Source organism: Lottia gigantea, assembly GCF_000327385.1.
Source record: "Lottia gigantea unplaced genomic scaffold LOTGIsca_8, whole genome shotgun sequence".
NCBI classification, from domain to species: Eukaryota; Metazoa; Mollusca; class Gastropoda; family Lottiidae; genus Lottia; species Lottia gigantea.
In genome coordinates, this window is record NW_008710662.1 from 3,941,114 (window position 1) to 3,966,308 (window position 25,195).

General features: G+C 35.5%; 2 protein-coding genes across 2 annotated transcripts; both read left to right on the forward strand.

The window, feature by feature from the left end:
- Window positions 1–4,519: 4,519 nt before the first annotated feature.
- Window positions 4,520–8,761, forward strand: LOTGIDRAFT_108347 (hypothetical protein; the record flags this gene model as incomplete). Its single annotated transcript, XM_009067072.1, has 2 exons — window positions 4,520–4,630; window positions 8,606–8,761. The coding sequence occupies 2 exons, from the start codon at window positions 4,520–4,522 to the stop codon at window positions 8,759–8,761; spliced, it is 267 nt and encodes an 88-aa protein (XP_009065320.1).
- Window positions 8,762–15,943: 7,182 nt separating this feature from the next.
- LOTGIDRAFT_108629 (hypothetical protein) lies at window positions 15,944–25,035 on the forward strand (the record flags this gene model as incomplete). Its single annotated transcript, XM_009067073.1, has 8 exons — window positions 15,944–16,115; window positions 16,387–16,494; window positions 17,884–18,039; window positions 18,377–18,525; window positions 23,061–23,213; window positions 23,411–23,540; window positions 23,786–24,000; window positions 24,478–25,035. 8 exons carry the CDS (start codon window positions 15,944–15,946, stop codon window positions 25,033–25,035), a joined length of 1,641 nt encoding a protein of 546 aa, XP_009065321.1.
- Window positions 25,036–25,195: the final 160 nt, after the last annotated feature.

The following is a 25,195-nucleotide window of genomic DNA, read 5'->3' on the forward strand; positions in this document are numbered from 1 at the left end:
TTTGGCTACCACCACAAAGTAATAATGCAGGGAAAAAAAGAAATAAGAAAGAGTTAAATTCCCGTTTTTTAATAGACTTTTTTGAACAAAGTTACTGCCAGAGAATATCAAATGAAATGTAAGCATATGAATTTATTGCAATGATAATTTTGTTAACAATTTTATTGGCTCGCATTCATATGCAAATATGTTTACAGAACAATCAATATTCCAAGGAAGAAATTTCAAATCAAAGACACTTTTACAATTGCTAACAATACAATATAAAGGTGGAAGTGAAACCCGGTACATTTCAGGTCCACGTGCATTTAAGGCAAGATTAAACTTACCAAACATAAGTTGACTCTTCACCAAGTAACCGGACATAGTGATTAACATTAAGATACATAGATTCAAGTCGCCTGGATTGTCCTCAACCAAATAGAGCTACCATGACTATAGGTACTACAGATACCAGTCTAATCCTGTTCCGTTTCGAGGCGTTTTTTATTCGTCCTGCCATTCGTGCCCAGGGGTTAAGCAAGTATTGGATTCAGAGTGCTCAGATCGAACATCCTCTTCCAATACCTCCTTCTCTCCTTCGCTTACTTCCGGGTTGGACTCTTGAGTCATAAGCCGTTGTGTTTGAGTTCTTCGGCTTTAGATGCGCACCAGTTCTATATGAATTTGGAGTTGATGGCATCGAAAGGATGCGACCTCTGTTGGCCGTTCTGACGTACTTGACAGCTGATCTGCTGTTGTGTCGTGGGTCAGGGTCTCAGGAGACGATTCAGGACTTCCTCGTGCTCCCTTTTTCCTTTTTCGGGAAACGTTCGTTTGGCTACTAGCTGGGATGGAGAGCTCTTTAAAGTTCTCAACAGAGTTTTTGACAGCCTGAATGATCTTCGAGCCAACCCTATGCCTATCATACCCTTCGCCGGAGTTGGCAGCTGTTGCAGCAATTTCTGCAACGTCCAGCATCAAGTTTAAAAAACTCTCCGCATCCCGGAACACTGGTGTGAAACCGGACCCCTTAGACACTATTGGCGGGACACTTGTTTCCAATACTGGATTCGACTTCTTTGGCTTTAGTGTGTGTTTGATTTTCTTCAACTTAGGACAAGTTGGGTCACCTGCCATGTGCCTTTCATTACAGTTGGCACATTTTGAATCCAGTGCCTTGCATGCCTACGTAAAATGCACGCCTCCACATTTGACGCATTTAGCAGCCGCGGACCCTGTCCACGTAAGGGTAGGTATTCCGGATCAGGTAGACGATTCCGATCTGTCTTGGAATATGCCCTTTCGGGAACGATTATACTACCGTTCCGTCTTCGGCTCCTTAACTTTGAATCGACGTACACTAGATACGTTATACCCCCTTTCATGAGGGTCCTCTAACAATTCCTTCTCGGAGTAAGCGGACGGAATCTGATACACAATGCATCGATCTGAGCTGACCGATTGCGGTAACCCCATCCTCGACTTTCTACCGAGTAGGCTGTCCTTTGTAAGTGCGATGTCCGCGCTTTCTCTCGCCTGGAAAGCTAAGCGAACCGATCCATTGCCTAAGATCTTGACCATTGGGATTCCGGCAATCCCCTAAGATCTAATTTCCCGACCGATTGCTGTTGCCTTACCTCCTTTGAATGTAAGTCCCTCCTCTGGCGTGACTTTGGGGAAGGTTTTTGAAGTTGGAGTACTCATAAAAAACTTCAGCCATAGTACGAGCATCAGTTTTGGGACTTTCCATTTTACCGACTAGAGTAATAGAAACGGTAGTTAAATATTATGACTGACTAGAGAGTAGAATTGAGTATAATCTTGCTGCGATCCGGGCGGATTTAACGACCAAAAATAGTATGATTTCAAAGAAATCAGTTGTGAAATAATTCACAAAAACAATTCACTAAATCACTAAGAATAATTTAACACAAAGCGGCTATCCAAATAATTAGTAGTAGTAATCACTTAAATCCAAAGAAATCAGCAACCTGAAATATGCAAGATGAATTAATAAATTCAACTCAAAAAATCACAAATAACTAAACACTACTAAGTCCAGCATAGAACAGCTATCCTAATATCGAGTAGTAATTCAACACTTGTAAGTGACAATAATGACACTAATTAGTGGAGTAGATAATTAGTCTTTACACTTTGAGTGCTCAACCAATTGAATAGAACAAAGTATATCAGCTAATCTACTTCACCGGTAGAAGTTTTTAGCAGAACTTAAACCTCATGCAGCTGACTTGAGAAAACACCTTAAAAGGAAATACCAATCATACTTCTGCCATCTGATTGAGAACCCATTCAGAGTAAATATAAAATGAGACCTACACATGCCTTGACATTTATTTTATTGACATCCAAAACCAATTACGAGATCCTTTCTAAACCTTTAATTAAACCATCAGAACTTTCGGCAACTTGGTCTTGAATATCAACCCTATTATAGATTAGATCTGAAAAGAAAGATATTTTTTATAGAATATAATGACAATGATAATTTTGTTGACAATTTTATTGGCTCGCATTCATATGCAAATATGTTAACAGAACAATCAATATTCCAAGGAAGAAATTTCAAATCAAAGACACTTTTACAATTGCTCACATTACAATATAAAGGTGGAAAGGAAACCCGGTACATTTCAGGTCCATGTGCATTTAAGGCAAGATTAAACTTACCAAACATATGTTGACTCTTCACCAAGTAACCGGACATAGTGATTAACATTAAGATACATAGATTCAAGTCGCCTGGATTGTCCTCAACCAAATAGAGCTAACATGAATGTGAGATGTTGGTTGAATTGTCCACATTAATACCACATCTGTCCAGAAATTAGGTTATAGAACGATTGACGATTTGAGTTCCGTTTCAAATTGGTCACCTGCAAAATACAACACATTCGATCAGAATAATGGAAAAAAGAAAACGACCTATTCAAACTTTGCAATTAAAAGGAACATGAAAGTCCAGTTGTAATTTTTCACGATAAATGACTTTGTAGTATATTTGCGAGCATGATAGCATACCTTTTAAGAGCTGAAGTCTCGTCCAATACAAGCAACAAGAGGTTCTGTAGCCGGGGACCTCCGTTTGAAAAGTGACTTTAATTAGTTGACACATGCAGTAAACTTAGTATCTTAGTAACCCCTGATTTCTGCTCACCTACGGTGTGAAACCAGTGGATTTAGTTTGATCAATGTTTTTCATACGACACTGAGTAGAATTAAGTACTAATTTAAACTTGAAACAAAGTTTGTTAGCTCTGGCGTGGTTAATGAACACGATGGGGTGAGGTGAGGCTATTTGTGTTGTCCTCACTTTTGTTGGTAAATCGAATTCCAATTATTAGCCCACTTTATGTGAACTGGAATATCAGCTTTACAATTATATAGCCTACTACTGATACTCTTAAAATTGTTTTTACATTGATATAAATATGAAGTTGTTGTAATACACTTTTCATCGCGAATTATCAACTGAAAATGTCTAAAAGTTTGGCTAAATCTTCTCTCTATAAACAAATCTCATAAAATTTTGAGGAACTTGAAATGCACATGTGTATCAGTCAGATGAATCCGATTTACAGTACTGTTCGTTGAAGAGTTAATAAATGCACTTGATATAACAAATTGGCCCTGAGAAGAAGTATTAATCAAACGTACTTAGTTCATTTATCAAATGGTCATCTGGTCTTATACATAAGTTGTCGTCTGCGGGGGTCTCCAAAGGACAAACGCCGTCGTATTTTGTTATGCCCCATCATTCTCTACGTGATCCTGTACTCAAGAGTTGGTTCCAAGTTCTATTGACTAACTGCTCCTTGCTGCAAGTTTCAGATTCTTCTCTATACGCTGCATAAAAAGTAGTAAAACTAAATATGAATGGTGAAAGTCAGATGAACCATGGTCCATGATATAACCTGCGCTCTGATAGCTATCGATCTATTTTGTCTATCAAGAGTCTGAAAACAGAATCAATTTTCTGAGTTTTCCGCGGGTTTATAGGCTATTCTGACTTGAGAGTTTAAGATATTTGTAAATTTACGTTGGCCTGTTATTATCAGAGATTATGCATACTTGGGGGCATTTGGTTCACCTTGATTTCACCAGCATTATACATAATATAATATCATGAAGATGTGTGTAGGTAATAAGACTAGATATGACTATTCTAGTATATAGGTTGATATTCATAATGACAATAATATAATCTGTCAGAATCAGTGACAACTATCATCCTTCAACCACTAACTATTAATTAAACAGAGAGAAACCATTGTTTATATATTGTACCACTCGTCTATTACCTACCTACATAATGTTCTCATTATCATTAATATCTTCCTTGGCATTTATTCACGAGTCGACTTCGGCTGTTTCCGTATTATGTACGTACAACTGTGATAAATGAGTTAGGTTTCAACGAGCTTTAGACTAAATCTGTAGAGCTACAGTATTTAAGCATATAATATTAGTGCGTTGTTATTTTTACACATTCAAGTTTTTTGTTTTTCTGACTAAAATGGCGGATGACATTGTATCAGTGACTATGAGAAGGAAAAATACTGCCACACCATGGGGATTCAATATGCAAGGTGGAATAGATTTAGGGTGTTGTGTATATATTCAAAAGGTAAGGCATCAAAGATTATGACACAGTTTATATGCAATTTACCTGTAAAATACATATATTTAGCTGGCATCGGCTGTAATCTGATATGGAGTTTTTAGGGACAAACCTGTTTCATAATATAGACCTACTTTGCGCTGGCATTATAATATAAATTAACACTTTAAATGTAGTGTGCTACAAACTCTTTGAAGTTTTTCTACTTCAGCTTCAACTCCAATTGATTAGTAATTATGTAGTTGTTAATAAGAATTAAATAGCATCAGTTAACGCAATTTATGTGCACTTTAACGAGGACCTTGATTCTTATTGCGATATGCACCTTGGTATGCAGGTGTAATTTTATCAGAACATCTAGAACGCACTTTATCATCAAGTTGTCTACTTGATAAATGTATAATAATTTCAAACATCACAGACAAACGGAAACTGCTTAATATAATGTCAGGATGGGAGCGAGTGAGATGACAGAAAACTATATGACTAACTGACATTCTGTGACCAAATGCCCTCCCAAAACTCCCCAAATCACCCACACAAATTCAAATGCTCAATGCAAACGGTAATTGAAGATTTCATTTTTTTTTAGTTTGAAAGGAAGGTGCATCACAAGACAGAAATTTATCATTATGGTCGTATCTATGCGTGCCTTATACTTCTAGAACTGAAATCTGATCAAGTATAGGACTATACTTATATTGTATAATAATATGTTGATGTGTAAGAAACATGTGATAACTATAAGAGAAACCTGGTTTACATCTGACATAGTGTAGACAATAACATGTAGTTCCTTATCTTAAATAATACAAATACTAACTAAATAGTTCACTCTACTCTCTACTTTTACAGGACGTAATAAAACAGCGATATCATACAAATATCATTTCAATCTGATTCATAGGACAGTGGATAGGCGCATTATATTCTTTAAATAAAAAAAAAAGATTTTCATTCGCCTTATGCTAAGTAGAATAACATTCGAGAGAATTAATAAGAGATAAACGTTTCCTGTCCATTACAGAGATAATATTAATAATTCAACAACAATTTACTTTTAAAGGTTATTGTTTCAAATGTTCAGTTATTGAAGTTTGGTAGAAAGATTTATCTTCATGATACTCACAATACAAATATATTTAACAAGGGTAAGAATTAGTTACTTGGAGTGTCATGGTCCTGTAGCAATTATGACAATGTTGCCAAAACAGAGTACGGAGTAGCCCTCCAGTGATACCCTTGACCGCTGATCTTTGAATATGACATACTTGCCATGACAGTCAACCATAGAAAAAGGACAGTACTCTTTCCTACTTTTGGGATTTGTAAGTAGCACATAGTACTAAACTATTTCCATTATATTTTACCTGTAAACGTATTAAACTGGGTTAATATCTAATTTTATCATTCAGTCTAAAATTGTGAATTAGAATGATTACATGTGCTGTAGTAATTTTCACTAGTAGCCAGAAGTAGAAATATATTTTGAAAAAAAGTTCATCTGGAAAAGTGAGTAATTAGGAACAATAAGTGTTTTATATTTATTTTCCTTTTCTCTAGACAAATGGGTCATTTTTACAAGTTAAAGGCGTTTTTAATTAAAGGAAACGTTGTTAAGGAAAGAGTACATTGACACTAAAATTTGGTCTTTTAATAATATTTATCTCTTAAACTGTACTTATCTACCTAGAGAAAACCACATGGGAAAACAAACAGCATTGAAGAACACACGAACATATTATTAGGCCTGCTAATACTTTTTATTATAACATTATAGATAGTGAACATTCCCTTCATTGTGTAATTTCAAGGTTGTACTTACATGTCTTTCTTCTGGCAAGTGAGAAAATATAAATTTTGATAACTAAGCTTTCATTATGAACCAGGAGACAGGCGTTTATCCATTCTTACATTAAATTTATATTCTAGTGTATCACAACTATCATTTGTAAACTTATTTGTTTATATACTTGTTAATCTGAACCGACATTATAAACATGTCTGTCTGGACTGTTTGTTTTATATAAATTTGTTTACTAGTAAAGTCATTATAAACTTGTTTATCTAGATTATCATGTACGAATGTGTTTATCTAGATTATTATTCATGAATATGTCTAACCAGACTGTCATTTATAAAGGTGTCTTTTGTGAACATGTTTATCCAGATTGTCATTTATTAACATGTTTATCTTAACTTTCATTAATAAATGGGTTTAGCTAGACTGTTATTTATAAGCTTTTTTTTTTTTTTATCTAGACTGTCATTTGTAAACTTGTTTATCTGGACTGTCATTTGTAAACTTGTTTATCTGGACTGTCATTTGTAAACTTGTTTATCTGGACTGTCATTTGTAAACTTGTTTATCTGGACTGTCATTTGTAAACTTGTTTATCTGGATTGTTATCTAATTTTTAAATTTGCTTACCTAGTCTTTCATTTATAAATTTGTCAAACTTACTCTCACTTATAAATGGTCTGATTGGAGAGTCATTTATAAATAGGTTTATCTAGACTTTCAGATATAAACATGTTTATCTAGACTGTCATTTATTAACTTGTTTATCTGGACCTTCATTTATAAACTCTCAATTAATGACTTCTTTTAAGGAGTAGTTATTTTGCCTATAATTTTAATCCTTTAAAAAACTGACCTCATGCCAATCTATAACAGCTGACTGAAGAACTAACCTAATATTTCAAGGCTATTCGTGCTTATTTTTTCTTTAACATAGTCTTCAGTAGTAGGTGGTTACAGTGTAAAGAACAGTGCTAAACGAATTTACTGGCACAAAATATGAACTGAACTAGATAGAAGCACGCGTTCTGTAGGTAAACCATATCATGTTACATCCTTCTACCTCTAAATCACCTGTTTACCATTTTATTATTTCAATATACGGCGAGATCAGAAGTTCATTCTGTTATTTCCGTAAACATGAGAAATACCACTGAAGACCGCTTTTAAATTAACTAAAATTTGAAATTCAACCAATAGTTATCTTTATCGTTAATCAAAGCCGAATGAAAGGCAGAAAATGGGAGAAAAACAACAAATTTAAATTGAAGTTATTTTCAAAATGTTATCACAGATTTTTACCTCTATTCATCTACGTGTCATAAGTCCTTAGTTCCCTATATGTTAAATGATATCTTTAATATATAAGTTGAACTTCGTTTTTGAAACGATAACCAAAATGGTAGTTTACTGCTCGGGCTCAGGTCGACATGTGACTGGCAGAATCGGAGAGTAGCTGAGGTTGATTATTCGACCTGGGAGCACTGGCAACTGAACAGTCTCTTTTGTCATCAGTTGCTCACGGTTTACTTTCTACAAGGAGATGGATCTTGTTGTGATTCGCAACCACCCACCTTAATATTATAGATTTACAAACCGTTTGTCTGAATGTCTTCTCCTTATCATTAGACGTCATACAAATGAGAATCAGCCCTAGTTTCTTTAGTATGAATACATTCTCTGTAGATTATCTTAGTAAATATGATTTCTAACCTTTTAATATAGTCTCCCCAAAGACACCCAAGTGGGTGGGAAAAACGTAGTAACCTACCACCCTTATTATGTTGTTCTGACTTTTATCTGATGTATATTGATAGAACAGTTTGGAGTTCTATTTACTGGTAAAATAATTAGTATTATAAAAACATTCTTGCCTATCATAATTTCTTATAGTTGATATCTATAGTCTAATGGATTCTTTCCAAAATAATACTCGTTCTGGCTCTTATCAATTACCGAACGCTTTTAAGATAATACTATATCTAAGATGCAGTGACCTTGGCCAAGAACATGTTCTTCTATTTGAATTGAAATAGGACACATTGCAGTATTGCAGCAGCATAAATATATCTTGATTGCATATGCTAAGTTCTAGTCTGATGCAACAAACTTATCATTTACCCTATATTATCATTTGTTAAAGTGAATTCTATATTAAACCATTGTGTATTATTTTGTAGGTAAATCCAAGGGGTATAGCTTATAAAAGTGGGGTTCGACCTGGTGATGCTATTTTACAGATTGGTAATACACCAGCCCAATACTTATCTCACCAAAGTGCTAAAATGGAAATAATTAGAAGTGGAAATGATTTAGACCTAATTGTTCAGAGGTAAGTTAAAACTATATTTGTTATTGCATTTGCAACCCTCTCTGAATTTCCTCTGTGATTGCTTATATCGTTCCAAGGTGGTACATACGAGGTTCAGATTTGGTCATGGACGCAGTGAATATTGAACCATCGAACAACTATCGCACACAGGATGCACATGAAAGGAGATACACGCATTGTAACTGTTGTAAAAGGAAGGTTTCATGGTTGCCGGGTTGATATTGCGCTTCGCTGCTAATATGACCGTATGTGTGCATCGAACGAATAATTTATTGATCGCTGTGTGCCAAATCGCTTCTGTCGGCACAGAGCAGTCTCATCATGTGGAATTATTTTGTATATATGAACCTGATATTTATCGAATTTATATTTTATAAGAAATGTTGTAACTCATGGAATAGTAAGTGTACAAGAATCTCGTAGTTCAGTTGAAGAAGAACCATCACCATTTCGTGGTTTCCAAAATCCTACAGTCCAGTCTCGTTCCTTTAAAATCATACAGAAATGTTTAAATTATGAAGATAGTAAGTAGTATAGACCGCTGTTTTTCTACGAAAATCAATCAAAACGTGTGGAAATCATAAAACTCGTTTGAGATCTTACCCAAATTGATAAGCATTTATAGTTATTGTCTACTCTTGCGACAACATAAGAATCAAAAATACGTTGTCTATAGATCTTGCATTGATCTCTCTTTTTTATATTGATGTAACACTTTGTTAAACGTGAGAGAGTTTATTTTAATCATTGAATATCCCATGCATCAATATAAACATGCACATAAAAGCAAGATCCACAGAAATGTATTTTAAACAAAGCATTAACTTTCTCTGATAAGAGGGTTGGTTGAAAAGGTCTAATGCTGGGGAGGATATTTCTATCGGGATGAAACTAAGTTCTACCACCATTAAGTTCAATCATTTAATTACATACGAACTGTTTGGAATTAAACTGTAGTTTTAATTGTTTTTGTACCTGACCATTTCGTGAACCTAACCATTAAAATCGCAATAAATGTTTTAAAAAAGGACAAAGTGGAGTTATCAAGACCCTCTACTGTATTGGCAAACTGCGATGACTTGTCTTCACGTTAGGGTAGCAACCATTCCAGGAAATATGACCCGGGTGCATTGCTGATCGATGATTGCCAGTGGTGTGAGCATTCTCTCAAACCATTTGGGAATAACAAAATTGTCTGCATTGCAGCATAGCATGAAAAGTGTCAAAACCTGGAAAGAGACTATGTCGAGAAAGAATGAAGACCATCGACTTTATTGAAACTTTCATTATTTTCAATGGTAACATGAACTATTTTCTGCTTTCTAGGCTATGAAGATTAGATGAAAAATAGTTTGCTTTCTTTGCCGAATATGACTAAATGAAAAACCAAGAAAGGATTCAGAAGATTTAAATTTGCCAAAGCTTCAAAGAGACCATGAACTTTTTTTTTGAGGAATATTATGTTTATATTGACTCTCTAACTTTGATTCTTTACTTTCTTTAAGATTCCGGAGTATTAAAAAGGGCTTGTTTGTATTCCAAACGTGTTGACAGTCAATTGATATATTGAAAGATAATAAAAGAATGTAAATAATAACGACTGTACATGTTTATCCACTGTAATAATTATTGTTGTTTGTATCTAATACCAACCAGTATTGTTGTTTATATTAATATATATGTTGGGTTGTTTTCTTCCGAATATTTTATACCATTGGTCAAAATAAAGTGTTGTTTTTTTTTACTTAATGTATTAATGCCATTTGAATCCTTGGGATGGCTTTTCATTCTAGGTATTCGGTGGGTTAAGATGCACAGATTGTCAAAGGGAAATATCACAGCTGTCCAACCGTTGGCTGCAAGACGATCAGAGATGTAAAGTTCGAAAAGAAATTTCAAGTTTTTACCAAGAATAGACTGCCCACTACAGCACTTTTACTCTAGAACACTTTTTACTAATAGAAATTGAATTCAAAAAATAGAAGTGTCGCTTCAAAGTCGTTTTTCACCACAGTTTGAAAAAATCACAATTTTCTGTTTTGGTTCAACTGAAATAGAAGCAAGGTATAATAAGTTTTCTTTGAAACAAAAATGATAATATTGGACCACATTTCATAACAATTCTTGATAGGCAAAAGTATCATGCACGGCTTTTTATATAATAGCCCTATATTCTAGAAGAAACCTAACTTCCGGTTAAATGGAAACAACAAAAGTTACGTTAGTTACTAAAGATAGACAATTCGGAAATACACATACAATTATATAACATATATACACAAATTCCCTACACTGCATTAATCGGTACAGGCGAGTGTCATACTCCTTCCCCATACTAAAATGGCTATAATTTGGCCAATTTTGACTCTAGAGGTATGATTTTTGTCCCAAACGAAAAGTTTATTACGTCCTACGTCTATTTCAGTCCAAAACTCAAAATTGGAATTTTTCAAAATTTCGAGAAAATCGACTATGCACGGTAGGGACTTGAAATTTAGAATATGATAACTTCAGATCCCAGCCCATATTTCCAAAGTCCAACATTACATCTCTGATAGTCAACTTGACCGCAGTAATCGGTAGAGGCTGGTGTCAGATCCTTTACCCATACTAAAATGGCCATAACTCGTGCAGTTTAACTCTAGAGGTATGATTTTTGTCGCAAACGAAAGTTTATTATGTTCTGTGTCTTTTTCAGTCCAAGCCACAAAATCATAATATTTTCAAATTTTCGAGAAAATCGACTTTCACGCATCACCATTAATTCAAAGAGTAAAATCACATTCAAAGTTACTTGCTGTAAGTATCTTGGAGTAAAAGTGCTGTAACGTAAAGACTATGCACGGTAGGGATTTGAAATTTGGAAGAGAACCATTTACGATCTATGCCAACATGCAGTCTAAATCCAACTGTGCATCTCTGATAGTTTTCGAATGGCAGCCTGTCGAAGTTCAGGTTTTAAACTCGACCTGTACAACTTGACTGCAGTAAACGGCACAGGCTGGTGTCGGACCCTTTCCCTATACTAAAACTAGAATTTCCAACTTTTGAAAAATCGACTTTGAAGTATTACCCGAATTTCTATAACGAAAATCCCTAGAAAGCTGCTTGCTGTAAGTGAGTGTAATGGAGTAAAAGTGCTGCTGTGGGCAGACTATACACGGTAGGGACGTGGAATGTAGAAGCTAACAACTTCAGATCTGTGCCAATATACATCTCTGTTAGTTTCCGAATAGCAGCCTGTCAAATTTTTGGTGTTTACCTCGTACAACTTTACTACATTAAACGGTAGAAGCTGGGGTCAGATCCCTTCCCCGTACTAAAATAGACAAAACTCGGCCAATTTTGACTCTAGAGATATGATTTTTGTCGCAAATAAAAGTTTTTTATATCCTGCGTCTATTGCTGTCCAATAGGAATTTTTCAATTTTTCGAGAAATTTAACATTGATGTATCATCCTTATTTATAAGAGGAAAATCACTCCAAAGCTGCTTGCTGTAAGTATACTGGAGTAAAAGTGCTGTAGCGGACAGACTATACAAGGTAGGGACATGGAATTTAGAGGAGAACAACTTCAGATCTGTGCCTATATGCAGTCTAAATTCCAACTTTACATCTCTGATAGTTGTTGAATAGAATTCTGTCAATATTTTGGTTTTTACCTCGACAAATGCAACTAGACTGTAGTAAACGGTAGAGGCTGGTGTCAGATTCCTTCCCCATACTAAAATAGAGGTAAAATTTTTGTCGCAAACGAAAGTTTATTATGTTCTGCGTCTATTTCAGTCCAAAGCACAAAATGAGAATTTTTTCCAAATTTTCGAGAAAAACAACCAGTGAGTATCACCCTTATTTCTAAGAGGAAAATCACTCCAAAGCTGCTTGCTGTGTAAGTATCTTGGAATAAAAGTGCTGTAGCGGACAGACTATACACGGCAGGGACACGAAATTTGGAAGAGAATAACTTCAGACCACTGCCCACATGAAGTCCAAATTCCAACTTAACATCTCTGATAGTTTTCGAAGAGCAGCCTGTCAAAGTTCTGGTTTTTACCTCGACCTGTTTCTCAAACATTTGAACAACCCGAGTAAAGGCCTAACATACGGAGCACGGTTTGCGCTGCGACGTCCTGTCCACGGTTGCGATCATAAGGACGGGACAGCGGCGTGCCTTTTAGTCGTTTAATATGATCCAGCAAAACAGGCACGGTTTTCTCGAAAACGAAATCACACTACAAAATTTCAGCTATTCGCAAAATATCACTTCGTGGACATATCCGTTCAATATCTCCAACTTACCTGTCATTCCAACTCATAAACTAATATGCTTCTATACATCACGTTTTTAACTGGATCTTTGTAATCTTGTTCTGTTGTATAATACAGATCATGGGTTTTCTTGTAGCCTACTTCTGAAAATATTTTTTTAAGTTATCTCCATCATAGTATCGTGTTTGCAACTAGAGATGGTCATGGGTCTTTCTAAAAGATCAATTGGGTTGAATTTGAATGTATGGATGTTAATAACTCGATTAAAAACTGGTTGCTGATTGTCCAAGACCCATCCAGCATTGTATAAATGGATGAAAACACTTTGAAGCAATCAGTTCGGAAAAAAAAACAGTCCAACGTATTCCAGCATTAGAAGATTTACTCATGTCGGAGTATTTCTTAAGGGCAAGCGGTCATTGATATATTGAGTCGCGTATCGGCTACTCCCTTTTGGAAGGTTACCAACCCGACAGTCAACACCCAGCTGATCCATCAAGCACGAGAACCCACTGGGAGCAAGAGCTCAAGCACCTGATCTTATTGATTCCGTGTACGCCGACCATTTGAAGATCTACACCGATGGTGCCAAGAGTAGTACAGCAACAGTTTACGGTTTGTGCATCCCAGTAAAAGGCATCCGCATTAGTAAAAGGATCCCCCCGCACTGTTCAGTGTTCACAGAAGAACTTCTTGCCATTAGGGACGCGGTAGCATGGCTAACCGTCAATCACACGGAGCATGCCGCGATTCTATCCGACTCGCTAAGCAGCCTCCAATCTATTTTTCTCACCACAACTACCAAACCAACAGCGACCACAAGATTGAATTAGTATGGGTCAAAATGCACGTCTCCATTCCTGGCAATGATCAAGCAGACCGTTGTGCCAAGGAAAGTCTGAGTCTGGAGGATATCGAGCTTGTAGAATACTTATATTCAACCAGAAATGGGCCGACATGCTACGGAACCTCGACATCGCAAGATACCTGAGAATTTTTTTGCCTTATCTTTCTATTACCCCTTTCAGGATCGTTGATCGATTTCATAACCCCCTTTCACCTAAAAATCCTACTACTTTGTGATTTTCCTTTCCATTTTGGAGAATACAGTCTTACTGAAAGGAAAAGCTTAATTTATAATTGTCCTAAAATTTTGTCCTAAAATTTTGTGCAAGATTACAACCCGCCTCTTAACCGCCCAATAGTTTTATAAATACCCCAAGGTTGAAAACCCCTGACTTAATGAATAGCATACACATGAAATACACGGATATGGACGGCCATGTTATTATGTTGTGAATTTTACCCAATGTCAACCTGTCCAGTTACCCTCATTTTCAATCAAGCGTATAATAAAGTGAGAAAATACAAAGAAAGGGATTGGACTGAAGGTGACAATTTATAGTTGAATGGATGAGAATTTGTAGATTAACTGCGTAAATCGTCTCCTGCACATTCAAAGACATATTTCACAGTAAGTTATATAATTATATTGTATACAATCATTAGCAAGGCATCTAGAGGTATCAAGTCTAGAAAGGTTTCTATAAGGTTATAAAATGTCATAAATTTATTGAACTAAATTAGTGACTTTATTTCTTTGGCTCATTTTTGCTACTTACTTTCAAAAATATTTCGAAGTATAGATTGGGGGTATATATTGTATGGATTATCTCATTATTAGGGAATTCACACACTTATACCTTCAAAATACTACTATAAACAAATAATACGAAAGTAGGCCATGGTTTGATGTGGGGCTATATTTATATTCTACACAATAGATATATAATGTCCAAAGTAAATACTTTACCTTACCTTTACCTGAATTTTCTCAGTGAGTGATAATGGATTTATCACCGGATAGATTATGTCTAATTTACATTGAAATTTAATTTAAATGTCTGTCAGAGGATGGAAAAAGTGGATTTGACTTATGTGTTTGTTTATTCATATTTTTTTCAAAGCCTATAAATATTCCATCATTTTAATAAAAGAAATAAAACAGCATCAGGGCATAATTAAAATGCAGATAGGTTATAATATCGTTAAAATGAGGGATAACAACGCCCTAATGGCATCAGATCAATGTGTCATAGATAGCTAAAACTGGTGATCATTTAGTGACTATAATATAATCCTTTCAGTGAATTTGTCATCTACCAACCGTAATATATTCAAAAAGTCATCCCTTATTTGCTTAAATTTAACAGTTTATTAATATAATGTTATGTGACTATACTAGCCACCTTCGACTTTTTTATGTTTTTCAAATTCAAATGAATAATTCAAAGATGAATCATAGCATAGATACCGTAACTATTCAACCATATCCGAAATATAATGGGGATTAATACAGATTTCAATAATAAAACTGTGGTCTTGTCCACATTTTCTTGGGCTTATAGAAAACAACTGGTAACTAAATTAAGTATTAAATGTATAAAATATTTTAAAATTCACCAATTTAGCAGACGTGCACGGCAAAGAAAGGAGCTTCTTGCATTCTAAATAGCCTATACGTTTCTAATCTGATGAAAATGTTGACGTACAAGTATATTGTTATGGCAGATGTCCACTCGTCTGTCCGATCATCCACATGCATTGTTAGCACGATAGGAGCATCTATCTGTTCATGTGAATTCACGAGGGCACAAAATTCTAGTTTACGATATTTCGGTAGGCAGTTTTTAGTTTATACTGATTTTTCATTAGATTTTTGTTCATATGTTTGACAAGATCAAAATTGTCGAATATTACCTTACCTTATCTCTCACACAGAGTTCTGTGAGCGGATAAAGACTGAAACTGGTATAAGAAAATGACAGTCATATAAACAGGATGATTCTTAACTTTTCAATAATTAGAACTGGTGATTTAATTTTGAGGTAAAAGACATTTCCGAAGATCGTTAAAATGGCAGTTAGCATTGGTGGTGTCATATCACTAGTAGTGTTTTATCTGCTCATATTGGCTTTTGGTATCTGGGCAGCATGGAGAAATAAGAGAGGTAAAAAGGCTGATAGTGAAGATACGATGCTTGCAGGGAGAAGTATTGGATTATTTGTTGGAGTGTTTACCATGACAGGTTTGTATATCATTCTTTGAACAGCAATTCGAATCATATTGATTTCATATTAAGTTTGAGTCTTGCACTGAATGTCTATTACGTATAATTTGTCAACCAGTCTGCTGAGTGTTTCAGTATAAAACTGTATTCTTTTAGATCATATTTTATAGTACAAGATACATTTTGATAAAAGTAGTTTGGGTATGTCATTAAAGAATATAAACCTTCATGAGAAGATAATATAAAGAATTGTAAATATGGTATTTTAATTAAATGATATCATTTTAAGCTACATGGGTTGGAGGTGGTTATATTAATGGATCTGCTGAAATTGTTGCTGATTATGGATTGTGGTGGTGTCAGGCTCCTGTAGGATATACTATAGCACTCTGTCTAGGTAAAAATCTCTTTTAACACTTTAAAGAACATTTTTAAAGTTGGAAACACAAACGTACTGTACTATATATATATATGGACAATTTACAAGATTGTACTATTTGAATGGAAATGCGTCATAGTTGAAACTGTTCAACTCATTCGCTTTTCATGATTTCTATGACATTCTTGCACTTCCATCAACATTTTTTATAAACGCAACAGAAGCTACAAGAAACTTGGTTAGAACTTTACTATTTTATCTTTAACGTTTTTGGTTTATAACTTATTGCCTTCACTTAGTCAACATGATGGATGCCTAAATTAATGCCATAGACGAATGTTACAGGCCTACCCCGTGACACCTTCCATAAACTACTGTATGGTGAATCAGGAATCCCAGCACTAAAGATACGCAGATATCAGCATAGGCTCACTGTCTTCTTTAAAATGATACACAAATTAACACCCTTATCTAAATATTCTTGTCCCGCCTACAGTTGCTGAAATGAACCCATATCCAAGCCGTAATGGAAATGACATCAGAACCATCCATACAAACAACAATTACTACCATGATTCCTTTCTACCCTTATCAATCCGTGACTGGAACAATCTCCCCTCTACCATTAAGGATACTACTAGCATCTCTTCTTTCAAATCTAGACTTTCATCCTTCCTACAAATCCCTCACATTCAAGATTACTTGAAGTCAGCTAAAGTATCATTAACCATATAGGTGAAGATCCTTCCTGTTCATGTGGTCATCAAATGGAAGACTCCTCTCATTATCTCTTGATTTGCAGAAACTACACTCTTCAACGAAATCAGTCAATCCACACCCTGCCTCCTGGCCTTAGAAGCACGAATATTCTCCTAAACGGAACAAATACTGCGGATAACAAAACCAACAGCCATATCTTTTCAGTGGTCCAGTCATTATAACAATAAGCGGTTTAAATAAATCTCTTTTACCTATTTGCCATCCAATCTAATATCACAAAGTGATCTCACGAACCTTTAAGCCATGTACGCCTCTAATGGTGTAATGTTTTGTACTACTCCAACCTTTCCCAAATAGCTTTGGTGATCACGCAGCAGATATGTATAGCATCTGAACACTGTCTTCTTCCTCGAACCCAGGCCAAAATCATTGTTCTCTTCTTCACTTTTCTGCACTATATTGACATAACAATATCATAAAAATGTAATTAAATTATAATTTGTAATTGTATATTTGAATGTTAAATTGATTGGTAACGGATTAGTATAAGCTTCGGCTTGTTTCTGAAACCATTGCTCATATTATGTAATTATCCATTGTAAATCATGAATAAATATTGTTTAAAAAAAAGAATGTTACGTTGTCTGGCAAGCTTTCTCATTGGTTATCAAACTCTTTTTTTTAAAGGAGGGTTGTTTTTTGCATCTGAACTGAGAACAAAAGAATATGCCACCATGTTGGACCCTTATCAAAGAAAGTATGGTGAAGTGATGGCGGCGATACTGTTTATACCTGCTTTATTAGGGGAAACATTTTGGTCTGCAGCCATATTAAACGCATTGGGTATGTTTTATTTTTCAAAATTGACCAGTTTAACATCTTAACCGCAGTAGTTTAGTTTCACCAGTAAAACGGTGGTAGATAAATCAACAAAAGACGATTTTTCATGCTTGTTCAATGCATAAAAATAGTGGTACATCAAGAATGGCTATAACAGTAAATTTTGAATGATGGAATGACTCCCTTCTATCAGTACCATCTGCAGGTTGGCGAGCAAGTGACTTAAAGAGATGGGATAGACGGTTTAATATGTTAATTCGTGATTTAAAACTATCGGCAATAAAATGTCGCTTTTTACTTTCTGTATTGATATTTTTATCATTTCCTTTTATTTCAATAGGAGGATCTCTATCAGTAATATTAGAATTGGATTCTAAAATAGCGGTTATTGTGTCGGCGGCTGTTGCTTTATTATACACCTTAGTTGGGGGATTATACTCTGTAGCTTACACAGATGTCTTACAGCTTATTTGTATGTTCCTAGGATTGGTACGTATAGATTCAATCTAATTCCACGCCCTTATAAATGAATAAACTCCACAATCATACTCTTTGTCTTAATTTACGCCCATTGTCGATGTTGTGATTTTTTTGAAACAGACTTATGGGATATGCCAAGCGCTAAAGAGCTCTGTAGATTGTTTTATGCAGTATTTTTCTTCTGTGTATCTCCTAACTGTATCTTACTGTATCTTACTGTAAACCGGTCTTTTATTAAGCTTGTAGACTTCTTGACCACCATATATAAGAGTCTAAAAAATTCACGTACTATCGTGAGATACGAATGTCATATGGAGTGCGCATTTTTATACATGTAATTAATTGTGTTCGTTTCACAGGTTATAGTCTATAGATGAAATTTTTCAGGGTCGTTTTTCCATGCCAAGTTTAGATTAGATTTAAAGTTGTTTAAAGATTTTGAATTGACCACATAGCTAGGTAATGAGTTCCAACTGTCAATGGCACGAACTGAAAAGTAGTTTATTCTGACATCCAATCTTGTGTGTGGCTTGTTCAGTTTAAGATTATGGCCTCTGGTGTTACTGTAGGTTGATATCGAGAACATGTTTTTGTCTACCAGTGTGTCTATGTTGTTTAAAAATCTGTATATCTGGATAACATCAGCACGTTTTCTTCTGTATTTAAGAGTGGGTAAACCTAGAGCTTTGAGTCTTTCAGGGTAGGTAAGATCTCTTAAGTGGGGAAGTATCTTTGTCGCTCTTCGTTGGACATTTTCAACAGATAGGCTGTCTTTTTTAACATTGGGCACCAAACTGTTGCAGCATATTCCAGATGGGGTCTGATTAGGCTTTTGTACAGGGGCAAAAACATATATTTGTCCATGTTAATGAAGGTTCTTCTTGTCAGTCCTATTAACCTGTTAGCTTTCTTTACACAATGAGATACATGTTCACTGAATTTAAGAGTGTTGTCTATTGTGATACCAAGGTCCTTTTCTGTACTGTCTTGTTGTAGTGGTTCAAATTTGGTATTGTTTTTCATGTGGTATTGGTGTCTTGAATTATTATATCCAAAATGGATTGATTTGCATTTGTCGATGTTAAATTGCATTTGCCAGGTTTCTGTCCATTCAACCAAATTGTCTAAATCATCTTGTAATTGCTCTCTATCGTGTATTGTCAGACTAGGGCCAAATAGTTTGGTATCGTCAGCAAACAGTTTCACAAAGGATCTAACAGCACTGGGGGTGTCGTTGATAAAGATGATAAATAATACTGGACCAAGGACACTACCTTGTGGTACTCCACTTTCAACACTTGACCAGGTAGATGCTACGTTGTTTAAAACTACACGTTGTTTTCTATTGCTCAGGAAGTTTTCAATCCATTTAATGAGGTTTCCTCCTATACCTATCTTCTGTAGTTTCATCAATAATCGTTGGTGCGGTACTTTGTCGAAAGCTTTAGAAAAGTCTAAATATATCACGTCTGTAGGTGTTTGTTTGTCCATGGCATCAGTTAAATAGTCTAGGAATTCTAGTAACTGTGTTGTAGTAGATCGGCCTCTTCTAAAACCATACTGTTCATCACAAAGAAGATTGTTGTTCTCTAGATGTTCCATAAGTTTGTCCTTTACTATCGATTCCAAAGTCTTGACAATCAAACCGGTGAGGCTAATTGGTCTGTAATTTGATGCAAATTTTTTATCACCTTTTTTAAAGATTGGGGTTATGTTTCCTTCTTTCCATTGATCAGGAAGTAAACCTTCTTGTAGTGAGCTGTTGAAAATGATTTCTAGTGGTGTTCCAAGTTCACAGCTGAGCTTTAAGGACTTTAGGGTGTATTCCGTCCGGGCCAGCAGATTTGGTGATCTTTAGTTTTTCGAGTTTAGCAGATACCTGTTCCTTAGTTACGGTAACATCATTTAGTTTGGGTCAATTGTCGTTGGTTTGATAAGCAGTTGGTCTATTGGTGTCTTCGACTGTGAATACACTGGTGAAGAAAGAATTTAGTTCTGTTGCCTTGTTCATATCATCGGTAAGTGTCTCGCCACTTTCTGTAGTAATAGATACGATTTGGTTACGAGTTTTGGTCTTAGAGTTTACATATCTCCAGAACTTCTTTGGGTTGTGTCGTATATCCGAGGCTATTTCTCTTTCAAATTTATGTCGGGATTTGATCTGAATAGCAGAGGCTTTGTTCCTGGCACTTCTATAATTCGCGTAATTGGTAGTGGTTTTGTTTCTACAGTATTTGTTCCATGTCTTTCTTTTGATTTTAAGGGCGTTTATAACATCTCTGCTAAACCATAGCTTGTTACTTTTTCTGTTTGGTAGATTTCGGATTTTTGGTACATACTGTGTGATCAAGTAATCAAAGATGTTTTTTAAGTAGGTCCATTTTTCGCATGTTGTTGTTAGGTTAATCATTTCATTCCAGTTGATTTTACCTGTAGTAAGTCTCATTTGATCATAGTTACCAGCATAGTATCTATATCTAGTTTGGGAAGGGTTGTCTATTGATGCTTTAGTCTTCATGTCAAAAATAAACACCATGTGGTCACTTTTACCTAGGGGAGGGTGGCTTACTACATTGTGGATATCATCTTCATTCTTGGAAAAAAACTAGATCAAGAATTGAGGGTCTTTCGTTGTTTCTGATTCTGGTAGGTTCGGTAATATGTTGGTAGAGGAAATTGTCTTGTATACATTTTAAGAACTTGTAGGTAGTGGATCTGGGTTGACAGGATGTGGATTCATCAGACCAGTTGATGTCTCGATAGTTAAAATCTCCCAGCAATAGTAAATTATTATATTTATCACAGGCGTCAGTTATTAATGTGTTTAGCTTTGAGGAGTTTTCTCGGCTGCTGTGGGGACTTCTATAGAGGCATCCAATTACCAGAGGGTCGTCGTTGGCTACGCTGATCTTGCACCATACCATTTCTTCAAACTCTGTATTGTCAAAGTCATCTACCCTATCCGCTTTCAGTTTGGTCTTTGTGTACTGTAGAACTCCTCTGCCATGAGTTAATCTGTTGTAATGTACATCATAGTTGTCTAGTTTGAATTCGACTTCATCCAATTCCCCTTTGTTAAACTTTGGCAGGACTTCAGTTAAGGCAATGACATCGGCTTCTGTTTCATTAATCAATACATCTAGTTCCAATCGTTTGTTTAAAAGGCTGTCGACATTGGTATATACAATTTTAAGCTCGTCGGTATCTGTGTTATGTACATGTGTGTGCTGAATAAAACTAGTTTCTCATTTTTGGTAGACTTCATCCATAATATAGCTTTCACTGTATATCATGGTCTCTTCATCTGTATGTACTGAATCATTATTAAGGTCCCCACTGCAAGAAATCAGTCTCTTTCTCTCTTGCATAATGGGATGTTTATTTTTACTTCTGGTAGCCAGTGGTGTGCTTGTTGTAGAGGGATTACTCAAGGATGGAGTTTGTATGATACGCTTTGGGAGTTGTATGGGATTCTGTACTTCTTCTGTGGGTCTTGCAGATCGCGCCTCACGTAAGTTTGCATACACAATCTCTCCGCCTCTGATCATGACATTTTCTCCAGTTTCGAGTCTTCTAGTTAATTCACTTCTTAGTTTCTTATAGTCATCACGCTGCTTAGGAGTATAGTCCCTTGACAGTGTCACATTGTTGTACAATCTGTGTTTACTTAAGATGTCCCTTCTATTACGATAGCCATTGAAGATTTCTCTTCGTTCTTTTGAGCTGTTTAGAATAACTTTGATTGGTCTAGTGTGGTTTGTAGCTGGTTTTCCGACTCTAATAACTGTTGTCAATTTGATATCTTTTAAACCTATAACAGATAAAAATTCAGTCAGTTTTTCAGTATCATATAGTTTCCTGTATTCAGGATTGTTAGCATTTGATTCTGGAATGTTGAATACCATCATATTGTTCTCCCTTCTCCTTTGCTCATCTTTTTCTTCCATCTGCTGCTGGACAAGAATTGTTACACGTGAATCAATATCCTGATTCAGGTCAGATGTGACTTTCTCTCTCAATTTCTTAACTTCTGAACTTATCAACTGGGGTACACTCTGTTCTACTCTATCTATCTTCTCTTTGTTGTCATTTTCAATTTTGCGCAAGTTACTGCTCATCTCACAGAACCTTGGAAAATTTTTACTGCAGACCCTACAGGTCCATTTGACAGAGTTAGTGGAATCGTTCATTATGCAATCATAAAGTTCTCTTTGGATTTTGGAACATGGCAGACAGAAGGATAGATCACACATATCGCAAATGATACATTTACAGTCACTTCCATCAAAGTTTACTTCACACATTACACAAAGTTGTGGATCATTTGAGTCACTTTCGCTGTCAGACTTAGAGTTGGGGGTGTTTAGTTTCTTACGCTTGGGTCTGTTGTCTTGGTTCGGAGTAGCCAGGTTGGTATCATCATTGAGAGACTTTGGCACCAATGTCTGCTTTCAATTTTTCTTTATTAAAATTTGATGTGTTCAATAAGACACTAGATTTGAAACAGTATCCTGGTGTTCAGAAGGTGCTACTTTTTATTTCAGTGGCTTTCTGTCCCATTTGCATTAACACATGATGCAGTTGAATCCATATCAATTAATGTTACATCTGTTTGGATAGAACCTGTTGAAGCATCTCAATCTGGTATATATATAGATGGTTTTCTTTTACTTATATTTGGTGGAATACCATGGCAGGTATGTTTTTTAAGATACGTATTTTTGCCCTTTTTCATATTCATTTTCTGTGGGAAACTACGATGGTTCAGTCATATATTGAATATGGATTATATACACATTCCAAACCGGAGCTAGTTGCTGGTCTTCACTGTCTAAGACAGAAAGGTTACACTTCCTTTTCCATAGTGTACATGCTTCGCTGCGATACTTTACAGGTGTATTTTCAAAGAGTATTGTCAGCAAGAACAGTAAATATTGCAAGAGGTTTATCATTTGCTGGAGCGTTGGGCTGTTGTATTATGGTAATTCCTGCTATTTTAATTGGTGCTGCTGGTGCTGCTGCTGGTAAGCTTCCGCTTCTTTCACACAAATTGTGATGTGGCATGATAATTACAGTGTTGTACGCTAATCAATTATAATATAATGTTCAGGCTTTTCAGTTTACGTAGGTTACATAGTTGTTCGCTTTTCGATTGATACAATCATGATACCATGGTGTAGCCTTTTCGATTGACACACATACTCTAGGCATTTGGATTGCTCAACATTGTTGCAATATTAAAGGCTAATTTAGCTACTTTATATTGCAGATTGGAATAAAACCGATTATCCATATCCGGAAACAGTAGAAACAAACTATAACATTATTCTACCATTAGTGTTGAGGTATTTGTGTCCAGAATGGGTTGGAATTATCGCCCTGGGAGCTGTATCTGCTGCAGTAATGTCCTCAACAGATTCGTCATTTTTATCCGCAAGCTCAATGTTTGCACGAAATGTATTTGGAGATCTTTTTACAAAATTTGTTGGAAATAAGGTAATTTAAGATATGATTGTACAGGATTCCAATTCTTGGAATTTCAAACCGGTTTCATGCAGTGATGCGGCTAACCAGGGCTGACAGAAAATATTATTTATCGGGATCTTTTTTGCTACAGGCTGTATATGCTAAATTAACATCAAAATTGTTTTGGCATAACTAGCAGATCTGTGAATCTAACAATCGCTTGTGTTGTGATACAGGCTGAATTTATCGATATACAAAATAAAACAGGCTGATGGAACTATCATGGCAAAATCAAATAGCAAATTGAAGACATTATCGCAAAGCTTTAATGAAGTATTTCCATTAACAGTATGATATAATAGTGCAGTATCAACAGGTATCGATTGCGTTTTATTTGGATGAAGTCAACATAGTTTGATGTAGCGCAAAACTCTGGTATGATATCCGATTTAACAAGGTATGTGCAGTAATTGTTTTTTTCAATTTTTATTTCAGCCAAGGGAAGCAGTCATATTATGGGTCATGAGAGGTGCCCAAGTAGTTATTGCAGTCACAGCGGCCGCTCTGGCTATAGAAATACAATCGGTTTATTATCTTTTTTATCTTTGTTCAGATTTAGTTTATGTTATTTTATTCCCCCAATTAACTTTGGTAATCTACTTCCAATATTCTAATACATATGGTTCAATAATGGGTTTTATTTTAGGTTTCGTGTTTCGTATATTAGGTGGTGAACCAACTCTAGGTTTACAACCAGTACTTGAGTATCCATGGTATGATCCAGAAGCTGGACAGTTGTTTCCTTTCAAAACTTTAAGCATGTTAATATCACTTGTAACTATTATGCTTGTCTCACTATTTACACATTGTTTATTTGTTAAGTGTGATTTATCTAGAAAATTTGATATTTTCAAATGCTTTGAGGAAAATGGTGATTTTAGTTATACATTTCCCGAAGGAAAGGACAACCCAGTTTTTGATGGAGGTTCTAAAAATTCCATCGTAGAAAAATATGAATTAAAACCAGAGAAAATACCAGACACAGACAATTGAAGGATTTTTCCACACATGCACACGAGAATCAAGATGGTTAATTTCCGATATCGACTATCAACAGTGCGAATAATTCGGACTTTTCTTGCGCTTATTGCTAACTGTGATCGAAGGTGTACCAGCCAAGGCTTTCTAAACTTAGAAAAGGGTCGCAAAGAGT